At 37.8% G+C, this 11,507-nt stretch overlaps 3 protein-coding genes across 6 annotated transcripts; all 3 read right to left on the bottom strand.

The window, feature by feature from the left end:
• Positions 1-1,385: 1,385 nt before the first annotated feature.
• Positions 1,386-3,342, bottom strand: LOC105972382 (HSP20-like chaperones superfamily protein). The gene is made up of 2 exons (XM_012997332.2): positions 2,823-3,342; positions 1,386-2,034 (listed from the first exon to the last, which is right to left on the bottom strand). The coding sequence occupies exons 1-2, from the start codon at positions 3,067-3,069 to the stop codon at positions 1,619-1,621; spliced, it is 663 nt and encodes a 220-aa protein (XP_012852786.2). The 5' UTR covers positions 3,070-3,342; the 3' UTR covers positions 1,386-1,618.
• A 14-nt stretch (positions 3,343-3,356) lies between these two features.
• On the bottom strand, positions 3,357-6,303 carry LOC105972235 (uncharacterized). Of its 3 annotated transcripts, none has more exons than XM_088816647.1 (6): positions 6,145-6,303; positions 5,928-6,054; positions 4,663-4,904; positions 4,413-4,503; positions 3,831-3,897; positions 3,357-3,681 (listed from the first exon to the last, which is right to left on the bottom strand). In XM_088816647.1, exons 2-6 carry the CDS (start codon positions 5,999-6,001, stop codon positions 3,628-3,630), a joined length of 528 nt encoding a protein of 175 aa, XP_088672773.1. In that variant the 5' UTR covers positions 6,002-6,054; positions 6,145-6,303; the 3' UTR covers positions 3,357-3,627. The 3 variants fall into 3 exon arrangements, with proteins under 3 accessions (XP_088672773.1, XP_088672774.1, XP_012852625.2); XM_088816648.1 differs by having other exon boundaries at positions 5,928-6,048; positions 6,145-6,287; XM_012997171.2 differs by lacking the exon at positions 6,145-6,303 and having other exon boundaries at positions 4,663-4,909; positions 5,928-6,048.
• A 930-nt stretch (positions 6,304-7,233) lies between these two features.
• On the bottom strand, positions 7,234-10,510 carry LOC105972395 (phospholipase D alpha 1). 2 transcript variants are annotated; one of them, XM_012997346.2, is made up of 4 exons: positions 10,292-10,510; positions 10,078-10,183; positions 7,980-9,885; positions 7,234-7,841 (listed from the first exon to the last, which is right to left on the bottom strand). In XM_012997346.2, exons 2-4 carry the CDS (start codon positions 10,168-10,170, stop codon positions 7,402-7,404), a joined length of 2,439 nt encoding a protein of 812 aa, XP_012852800.2. In that variant the 5' UTR covers positions 10,171-10,183; positions 10,292-10,510; the 3' UTR covers positions 7,234-7,401. The 2 variants fall into 2 exon arrangements, with proteins under 2 accessions (XP_012852800.2, XP_012852801.2); XM_012997347.2 differs by lacking the exon at positions 10,292-10,510 and having other exon boundaries at positions 10,078-10,285.
• Between the last annotated feature and the right edge of the window lie 997 nt (positions 10,511-11,507).

Here is an 11,507-nt window from a genome sequence, read left to right as displayed (position 1 = left end):
GGAGAAATCAAAAAATACATAAAAATAAAAATAAATCATTATATACATATATAAATCACGTATGATGATGGGCTCTCTCTCTCTAATATTTAAACACACACAGTCACACACAAAGAAAGAAAGAAAAAACCTTAAATGCAAAAAGGCATTTTGAGTTGCTGAGAACCTTCCAAGAACTCAAACACATAAAGTAGCAAAAAAAAATCGAATAGTCATATTCAAACCAGACTATAGTCACGTTGATATTGCTACTTAAGATCTGGAAAGAAAAAAAAAAAGAAAAAAATCGAAAACAACGAAAGGGAGGTGGTGTGATGTGTAGGAGGCGACAACATGAGTTTTTTGGGAGGTTTGACACCGTAGCAAATCTTGACGGCACAACCCTATACGGCGGCTGTGGTCTCGGTGGTTGGGTGAGTGGACAATGGCGGTGGTGTGAAAAGGAGGGAGGAAGGCAGCGGCGATGGTGTAAATCTCGAATGCGAGCGGCGGCCGTTTATCGTTTACAGATCTGCAAGGAAGAAGAAGAGAAAAAAAAAAGAGAGAAAATAGAGATTACGAGAGAATGAGAGAGAGAGTTCACGTGAGAGAGAGAGTTCACGTGAGAGAGAGAGAGAGAGAAAGAACGGCATAGAAGAAGGTAAATAAAAAAACTGTTGTTAAGGGTAATTATGTCTTATCCTATTTTAATAAGAGGGTCTCACTAATTAAGATTGAGATATGGGTGTGGGAAAAAATCTAAAAAATCAAATGAGTTTTTTACATAATATTTTCCATATTATGGGGGAATTGCATATTTCCCCATCATTGAATTATCTGCTACAAAAATTATTGGATCAAAATCTCAAAACTTGGAACTACTATGAAAAACGATACTACGCTTACTTTTGAAATCTGCCCAACCTTTTTGAACAACATTTTATATAATGACTGTAATAGCATGTACCATCGGGCTTGTAAAATTAGTCTCTGTACTAAAACTCTTGTTTTGAAATCTTAATATAATAGTTGTTTAGAACTAAAATGCTGATCTTAAAATATAATGGACTGAATCTCTCTAGTTAACTTAGGCCCCGCTTAGTTGGTAAAATATGATTAGTCAAAATAAAATAAAATAATCTAATGAAACCCAACTATTTTGTTGGAGCTTGAAACGTCAAAAAAAAATTCATTAGAAGGCAAAATAGACCAAGATAAGCCATAATTATATAATTTTAACTGATCGACCCGACAATTTATTAAGGATACCAAACATTAAATTAAGTCCAAATATTTAATTCATCGTAACTTATCTTGGCGACCAAACAAGTCTTAAAGAACTAAAAAGACTCATTTGGTTCTTGAAAATGATTAAAATAAATTAATTTACAGCATATTGCAAGAAATTAAGTGAATTTATTGGTTTTTTATTAACTTTAATTCCTCCAATCAAAAGTTAACACAAGACACACAGCACACACACAACATTGAAAATTAAATACTACACCTGTACTTAGAGAGTAATTATTTAATCTAATCTACACTAAAATCAACGCAATGTAAATAACTAGTTCTAACATCTTTCGCACAACACACACTAAATTATCAGCCATCAGAGACAAAGTAGTGATATTCAATTTCACTGGACTTCAACTTCCTTAACATCCCTATTCGTCTTCTCCGCCTTGGGCACAACGATATTCAGAACCCCATCTTTCATCTCAGCCCTAACTCCGTCCACCTTCGCATCTTCCGGCAGCACAACGCTCGTGTCGTAGTACCCGTATCCTTTGGCCGACCAAAACTCGTCGCCGTCGGAGCCTTCTTCCCCCGCCTCTTCACTGTGCTCCCCTCTGATGTTAAGAACCCCGTCCTCCACCGTTATCTTGACGTCATCCTTCCCCAGCCCCGGCATCTGGTACCGTAGTTCGTAGCTTCCGTCGTTCTCCTTCACCCGCCCGGTGAACACATGTGACGGTGTTAGATTCTCCATCAGCCTGCTTATGTTCTCCGTCGCCTCAACCAGCGCGTTTCCCAGCCCAGAAGGGAAGAGTTCTGCATGTCGAAAAAGTCAACGAGATGTTTTGAATATTCCACAAGTCTAAAACACAGTTAAACCAGGGGTGTAAATCGGACTAAATGGATCGGAAATGCCTTCTTCATAAATTTTCCATTTTTTTTCGGAAGATAAAAAGAGTTTCCAATTTCCGTCCCCAAAAATTCGAGATTACAAAATCCATTCCAATTTATTTTCGTAATTTTCTGGCAAAAAGACAAGAAAGAATCCAAAATATAGGTCAATAAAAAGAAATGTAAACACTTGTAAAAACAACATAATCAGTTTATCAAAGCAAACACAGTCCTTGCAAATTTTCAAACAAAAAAATAAGCATAGTTCTTGCAAAACATAAATAGAAAAACAATCCAAAAATAATATACATATAATTTTTTATTTCGGAAATCAAAATCAGATCGAAAATCGGAATTTCCAATAATTTTATATGTAATTCCAATCCGTTCCAAAAATAATCAGAAAAATCGAATATCAAAATTATCAGAAATCAGAATGAAAAAAGTGTTTCAAATTTGGATATTTCATATCGAAATTGGCGGAATTCAAAAATTTCGTTCCAATTTCCACCTCTAGTTAAACCTCTATAAATTAATTTAGAGTCGAGACAAACAAAATTTTATTAATTCGGTAAAATAGTAAAATATCAAATTAAAATTTAAGTACGTTGTCACCGAGTCAGGACTTGAATAAATTATTATTTAACTAAGTTATTAATTTATTGAGGTTCTATGTAAATTGAAAAATATACGGTAATTAATTAAATACTTACCCCAGGGGGAAGCAGGGACGAAGTCACGGTTGCTCCTCCTCCAAAGCCCGGCCCTCCTTCCTCTCCTCCTCGGAGAGAGCTTAGATTTCTTGCCACCGTCGGCCACCGACACTTCATGCGGCTGCTTATCCTCCGGCGTGGAGGAGAGCCGCCGCAGAAGCTGAGGAGCACTGATCTGAGTTGCGTTTCTTGGCAGTAAAGAAGCCCTTTGCTGCAAATTCTTTAGTGCAAAACGAGCTAAAGCCATAATTAATACTGATTTAAGCAATATAACTAATTGGAGATAATATAATCACTCCTTGTTGACGATTTTCTGCAATTGTGTGTAGTTGAAAAAGAAAGAAGAGAGAGAAGATTTATATAAGTTGGCAAAAGAGGAGAGAGAGAGAGAGAGAGGGGTTCTAGGAGGTGGTGGAAGCTCAGCATGAGAAGTTTCATGTTTAGTCCAGAGTTCATATGTTATTTCATGCCACGTGTACCATGTTCCTAATATTTATTCTAAATTAATTTTTCGAGTTAAAAAAGTAAAAGAGAAAAAAAAGAAAAAAAAAATCACTAGACGACGTCGCTGCAAAATTATACAAATTCTGAGTACTATAAGAAACATGTCTGAATTATGTGCCAAAAGTAAAAATGGCGCCAATAATATTTGAATTCTTTATGTTAATGTTCTATTACAGGCTATACAACACATTCCTCTTCTTCAAAAATATTTAAAAGAAACTAATTAAATTATTTCTTTTACACATTCATGAGGAGAGAATATTCCACAATTGTAGTCACCTGTACGTTTTATGCTTCCGCCTCAATCGTACATTCCTTCCTGCTCCCAAATATCTACCAGAAAATCTATCATTTCCTGCAATTTTAATAAATTCACAATATTCAAATATTAGTACGTATTTACGTAAACATTCCACACACACACCCATGCGTGTGTGTGTGTGTGTTTGTGTGTGATTATGTGTAAATCTACGGTGAGATACTACTGCAAGGAAAGAGACTTACGCCAAGAGGAATAGGTCTGCGAAATGGCTTGTTGCTGCTCAACAAACTGTCATAGGTCGCATTCCAACTGCAACCTCCAAACATTAAGTTAATCCCGACGAAATTGCGAATGAAGTGATATATTAGAAATAATAATAAAAAAATTAAAACCAAGAATTTAGAAAAGCCTATTCCATTTAACATGGCAGGGAATAAAATATTAGGAATTTAATCGACTACTGCTTTCAGACATTATCCACAATCCACACCTGTGCAAAATCAATATTTGATATATAAGGTCTAAACCAATATTTCGTTTAACATGGTTATCTTTTCTTCATCTCTTTAGCCTTTGTTTGGTTGAAAAGATAAGCCAGGATTTTTTATTTTATTTTAATTAGGTCTTATTTTGATGTTTGGTTAGTTCAACTTTTCAGGCTGGCCCGCAATTATGAAAGAACGAGCCTCGAATCTTGGCTTACTGAAGGATCGTTTATTCAACCTCCCCTAATCCAACTATACAATTGGGTTCTCACAAGATTATATAATCTTATCTCGACTAATCTAATCGTGGAAAAAAAATAGAAGAAATTATTAGCTCACCTTAACTTGGGCTCACGAAGCTCTTGTGCCCGATTTTCAGGCTTTTTGTTGCCTATCCATTTCTTTCTATTCTGGTTCCATTGGATAAGACCTACACCCAAAGCCTCTATTTACTTATCCACAATACACAAAAATGTAAGAAGCATGGGAAGGAAGAAAAAAGAAGGAAAAAAATCAATAAATCTTGATTCTTGATTTTTTTGTACTTAGAAATTTTGAGAAAATCCATCAAATCATATGATCAACTTACCATGATTGACAAATTCAGTTGGTTTAGTAGAACAAGAATCGTGCTTCTGAGTCAGCGAACTTGTTGAAGAGATGCTTTCACATGATTTCACTGCACTATTGTCCATCTCACAAGTGCTGGCTGTCCAAAAATCTTCGGCTAAGGTAGCTTTTGAAGTTTTCGGAGGGTGGTTATTTTGCACTTTGAATGGCTCGTCAACTGAAGTAATCAGTTCGTGCCTAATATCGCACCCAAGACAACCACTGCTCTGTTCCAAAGCGACAATGCGGGCCCATTAAAAATCAATTCAATCCAACATATACGACTATACTACCCTTCAAACAAACATATTGAGTGGTTCATTCTTTACTAATCTCAATCTTCGAAAAAAACTTAGCTCACAAAGATCATAAATGAACTGAAGTTGGAGATTTATTTATTATAAAATGAACGACAGAAAAGCAAGCATAAATAATCACGACTCTGATAGGAAGTTAGAGACCTGATTGAGACAGTATTTAAGGAAATTGTATCGAAAAATTTGTAAGTACCCTTTCGGGAAAGGTTGTTTACATAAAGAGAGATACTAATACAAATATACGAACAGAAGTTTTGTGCAAGACGATCACTTAATATATCACCAAGCTAATGAACAGGTATTAAGACAAATGGCTTGTTTTATTATACCCTACAAAAATCGGAAACAGCCTCACCCTCGTATTTGACAAATTAATAAAGAATAATCAGCTCTTAGTCAGCCTAAATACCCAAAGTGTCGATGAATAGACAAATTCATCAGCATTTCTTGTACCAGAAGAGACAGTACAGAGGTATTCTAATAAGTTGCTGTGTAACGAACCAAACAATACATAGTCATCACACTTACTCAGATATTTCATCCAAATTACACGCACAAATTGTCCTTCAGATTTTTTGCAGACAAGCAAAGGGTGAAAAATCAATGTAGCTTCGAATTTTTGCAGCAGAACAATGAAATTGCCGTATTATTGAGAAAGCTGATTTCTCGGGTTAGAATTTATTTTCCTCTTGTTTTTTCGGTTTACAGTTTTTCTGTGCTTTTGTTCAATGTGACCAACAAAAACATCAATGTGACTAACCAAAAGTCCAAAAACAAATCAAATGAAAAAAAACAAAAGAGCATGAAACACGAGCTTTGGTAACAATAACAACAAATTGTTGAATCTTCATATCTCAACTATCAAAAAACCCTAAATAAAATAAAATTAAATAATTATATTTTGCTGATCGGAAATGCACATACTTACCCCATGCAGAAAATTATCTGAAAAATCCAAGCTGCAACTGATCCGTATCGTAAAAGCGCACCGACCAAAAACATCGATATCACGACTTGTTCCTCAATTGATTTTTTTTTTCACAGAAGCCCTGAAACTTTACCCCAAAAAAATTAAAATTATTATATATGCATTTATTTTTGCAGCAATTAATTACTGCAATTTGTAATATGAAGGTGAAATTTACCTAGAGAGAGAACGGCATTTGCAATTCTCCCTCTCTCTCTTCTGCTTTTTGGTTCCCGAATTTGATCGTTTGTTTCAGTGAAATGGCGTTTTGATAAATAATATATTTATTTACGTTTCCTCTTTGTAATTTATTAACTGCTCAAAGAACACGGGCAGCCGGGCAGCTGAAGTGATATTAGCCAAGGATTTTATTTTCACCGAGCCCTCGTTACTTTCACCTAATTACATATCCGCCACTTTTAATTTCAAAATTGTAAACTACCCACCGTGTAAATCAATTGAGCCGACTCATGGGCTCGATGCCCATCTTTAACGGTTTATAAGCTCACGACCTTTTATACATTTTTTTTTTGTTTAATTCTATATTTTTTATATTTTTCATATAAATAATTTATAGTAAACGCTAAAATCAATAATCATCAAATAAAAGCCCGATGAGCTGAGCTCAGCTCATTTACACCCCTTCCTTAAACCAAGAAAAACAATTGTATTGAGATCCAAGAATTCATTTGAGTTACATTAAACTTATAATATCATGTTTATTATAGTTATTTAATAAATTTAATTTTTAGGGTCATTTTGATGAAATTGGAATTTATTATATGGAGTTATTTGAGACTCTTGGTTTACTATTCTCCTCTCATTTTCAAATTGTTGTCCTACATAAAACATGGACAATTTTGCTAAGAAAAAAAGGTTAGTTAATCAAAAAATTTGTAATAATGTTTAACTTTCTAAAAAATAATAACACCATTTCAACTTATATCACCATTCCCCACCTAACTTTACCAAAAATGATAGAACAAATTATGGTCATGTTGGTTAAAAGTAGGAGAGTGAAAAGTTCAACAACTCGCGTTCGATTCATCATGCCAATATTTTTTAGATACGATCCGAGTTCGATTCCCGTTGCAAAACTTTTCAGATCGAGTTCGTCGCAAAAAACTTGCACATTATGATTTATGCATCTCGTGTTGTTTACGATTTATTTATATATATATATTACAGAAAAAAATTAAAGAAAGAAGAACTATTCATTTTACTTGGCTATAATATGGCTAGGGGTTGAAAAGCAATTATATCAAACTTGCTATAAAGAGATTTCAATCATTGACCAAATCTTAAAACAAAATTTCATCCAAGGAAAAAAAAGAAAAGAAAAAAAGCAAACAGATCCATGTAAAAGAAGCAAACATATAAGCTAAATCTCACATAGTATTTTATTTAACTTAAAGCCTATTCCGGTACACCTTAATTAGGTCGTAAGAATCGGAGGGAGATAATCCGATTTAGCACCGAGCACACGAGCCTTGGTGTCCGGGAAAAACTCGTGGCCGGGCAGCTCCGACACCTCTCCGCTCGCTCCGGAGATTCCGATCGGGTAGCGGAGCAAATGCCCCGGTAAGTCCCGCTCCAGCTCATCCCCCGAGTAGAGATCCCAATACTTGTCGCCTATGTCGTTCACTTTTCTCGCGCACTTCTCGCTCTGAGGATGGAGGAACGAGTCGTCCAGCATGCCCATGTGCTCGTACCACAAGGCCATCCTGAACCCGTGGACCCCACCCCTCGCGGGACCCCTCGGCCCCGCCAGGTGGTAGGGTTGGTACCCTCCCATTGCTATCTCCGAGTCTCTTGAACCGTCCATTGATCGTTGGTTGATGTTAGCCGATCCAACTATTATGTATTCGTCATCAACTGCATAACATAGACATAAATAAAAATGTATTATCTCGATTTCTCAAGCTGTTAATTCCAGTCTGATCCGTACGATTTCCACGTTCCTAATTGTAACTTTTCGAATAAAAATGTAGAAAAATATATTATACTTCTTACCAATCATCATCTTGGAGTGGACGTAGATCATAAACCGTCGAGCTTCCTGAGCTTTCAAATAATCCGAATCGGGCTCTGGTTTCTCTGCAGGCTCATACTCCCCACTCTTCTTCACCTCTCGATTTCCAAGGCAAAAAAACGTCAAGTAATTCCTCGGGTCCTCGTCTTCCATTCCCTTAGCTCGAAGAGCCAACACAATGTCCTTATACATCATCTGCATCGTCCGCCTCTGCCAATCCAAGATCGCCTGAACGGACGCGCTCTCTGGAATCCCCTCCGGCCACATCGGCACCACCACGTAAACAGTAAATCTCTCCCCCGCCTCAATCTTGCTAACGATCTTCAACGAGAGCTCCTTCGGAATAAGATGAAGTGCCCCAATTTCCTCCACCTTAATATCGTCACAATCCCATCCAAAGCAAGAACCCAAGAAATATTGATTTTCTATGTATATGAAATTCTTCGCCCGACGAATCGCGTGTATGTACGCATCTTGTATCCCTCGGTCGATTATATTGTCTTTCCCGCTCACGAGCCCCGCCCCGGCTGCCTCCTCAGGTGTCTCCGGGAATCCGAAAGCGGCACCACCATCAATCGACCGGAACAATTGAACGTTCCATGTGTCGTTGTCGTCGGGGTACATGACGGGAGACGGTGGGATGATGACATCATCGAGCTCGGCGATCTTGAGGAGTAGGTCCTTGCCGCCCTGCTTCCGCCACCTCTGCTCGAAGTTGAATAGGACGTCCCACGCGATGGGCCCCTCCAATTTCGAGTGGATGTCGTGCCACGGCTCGCGGGGTCCACCTTTGGTGATCGCGGCCCCCACATAGTTCGGCTGGTGGAAGTCGTCGTGGTGGGCCGTGTCGAGGGTCCGGAATAGCGAGTGGAACGGGGTGTCATACCTCCCGTCGCAGAGGTCGAGGCCCCCCACGAAGCTCACGATCCTCCTCCTCCTTCCGAAACCCTCTTGAGGCATTTCGGAATCGACGATTATGATCTTTTGATGATGAGTGAACATAGTCGAGATTTGTAAATTTTGCACGAAGCTTCCACCATCATCCGGATTACGAGGGCACAAAACGCAATTCACGTTCGTGCCTTGGAAAAATTGCTCAGTTTCTTCGTCGTGTGTGGCCATCAAACCGTCTTTCTTGAGCAACCCCACGGAGGTTCTATCATCCCAAACGAGCATCAAAACCCTAACGCCCTCGTCGGCTTTCTTCTTGAGAATCTCGCCCAATGTGACGTCGCCACCTGCCTTCTGCCTCCTCGAGTCCCTTATCAACGCGATCTCGGTGTACACGGACCACCCCGTGATGTAGATCAAATGCTTCGCGTTCATGATCGCGTCGAAAACATCTTCCCAACATCGGTGTGGCTCGTAATACTTCCCTCCGGAGAGGGGTATTTTGGGTATAAATTTATCCGGGACGTGCGCGTCTTGGAAAAGAGAAACACGGCAACCCCGTCTCTGAGCAAAGAAGGTGTACGGAACGCCGGGATTCTTCGGACTTTTGATTCCGTGGGCCCAGTTTCGATCTCGAGTGACGTCGAAGAACTGGAGCTTGACGCGGATTTTGGAACCTTCCGGAACGGGATTCTTGTTTTCGTCCAAGATTTCGACCCACCGGTCGATTTCTTCGCCATCTAGAAGGTCGTGGACGGGCACGTACGCTCGCCCGATCAGGGTTGCGCCGATGGGGTTTGCGTCTTTGACGGTGAAGATCACGCTCGAGGCCATGTGAGCGCAGTAGATGTGGAAAGACTCGTACCACCTAGGGCTGTTGGGCTCGTTTTCGATCAATCTCGTCCGTCCAACTCGGGACTTCTCGAGATCGACGGTTGCGTATATTTTGGGAGTCCCTTTCCCTATACCAACAGTCTCTCCGATGTTCTCCATAAGCTGCAAGATCATTTTTTACACCAAGGGATAAACATCAAAAACACATATGACATTTATCTACACTCACATCGAATAAAAATCAAATCTTTAACAGAACAAAAACCACAAAAATTACAGTGAAATTCAAAAAAAAAAAAAAAACATGAAATTGAGCTAGGCAAAAATAAACAGAGATCAAAGTTGAGTGAATACCTTGCCAAAGAAATTTCCATCGGCGCCGCCGTGCAGCTTATCGACTTCACAGATGGTGGCATGTAGGGTTCCATGAAGCAATATATGTGCCATTGTTGTGTTTCACCTGTAAACAAAAAAAAACAATCGGAAAAAAATCAAAACCCCAACCTTTTTTTTTCTTCAGGAATGAGAATTTTTTGAATGATTGGTGATCGGAAGAAGAAAAACTTACGAAATGAAATATTAGTAAAGGTGGTCATAATAAAATGGGAAGCGCGATCCGATTTTGCTATGTGGATTGATGAGAGTGGAGCGAGAAACTCTCTCTGGAGTTGTGATCCTATTAATTTGTGTATTTCCGCGGCGGACTGATTTAGGGGGAAAATATATTAAATTGTTTTTCCTCATTATTTATTTATCCATTAAATTTAAAATATGTACTATTTTCTCCATTATTACCTCTCTCGATTTTGTATTTACACTTTCAACTATATAAATTAATAAAGTTGGGACCGACGTAATTATATTAATTTAACGAGATATTAAATTATCTGTAAATTAATAATTATATATCATATATTAATTAATAACTTATTAATTTGTGAAATTTTCAATAAATATTATAAAAAAATATATGGACGCACCCTTTAATAGTAAAATTACCTACGAGCTGCACAATCTAATCAATGAGTTTAATAGTCATAACAAAATGGATGTGGAATATATCTTAAGCTATCTTAAAGAAAATAATGTAACTTTAGAAATGTTTAACGACGTGTAAATAATAGAGAGTATGATGACAAATGATAGAGACAATGGATTTGAAAAGGCAGCGACTATTTCCAATCACAATTTTACTTAGGGTAAGATCAAATTAATTTTTTTTATCAAATTAAGTATAAAAAGACTATAATAACCTTAATAAAATACAAACAAAATAAAAACAATTTTATCAATTTACTTTTGCAAGACCAATTTAAAAAATAAAAATTTAATAAACAAAGAAAGAAAAAGCAAATTGAAAAACGAGAAGGAGGGAAGAAGGGAAGAAAAAAAAAAAAAACAGTTGCAGCACTCGTCGCCGCCTTCGCCGTCGCCCCTTCGTCGTCGCCCCGTCGCCGTCGCCGTCTGCAAGAAAAACCGAAAATTTTGTTACACAATTGTAACAGTGAAAAATCGACACATCAGTGTCAAAATATGCACCGAATATCGACACTAGAGTGTCGAAAAATTCAATAAAAATCGACAGTAAAAGAGTGTCGATTTATGTTGAAAATTTCGACACTAGAGTGTCGATATTCGGAGTATATTTCGACCTGTACACGTCGAAGTTTTTGTACGTGAAATAAGGTGCGAAAAACGAGAAAAACGATCACAAAGTACAATATTCCTTACCTCTTTGTGTTCTTCGACCTTAAAATCCTCCATATTTATGTCTTGTGTATCCA

This window comes from Erythranthe guttata, chromosome 4, assembly GCF_056151865.1.
Source record: "Erythranthe guttata isolate IM_541 chromosome 4, IM_541, whole genome shotgun sequence".
NCBI classification, from domain to species: Eukaryota; Viridiplantae; Streptophyta; class Magnoliopsida; order Lamiales; family Phrymaceae; genus Erythranthe; species Erythranthe guttata.
The sequence above is the reverse complement of the archived record's forward strand: the minus strand, read 5'-3'. Positions and strand labels throughout refer to the sequence as shown.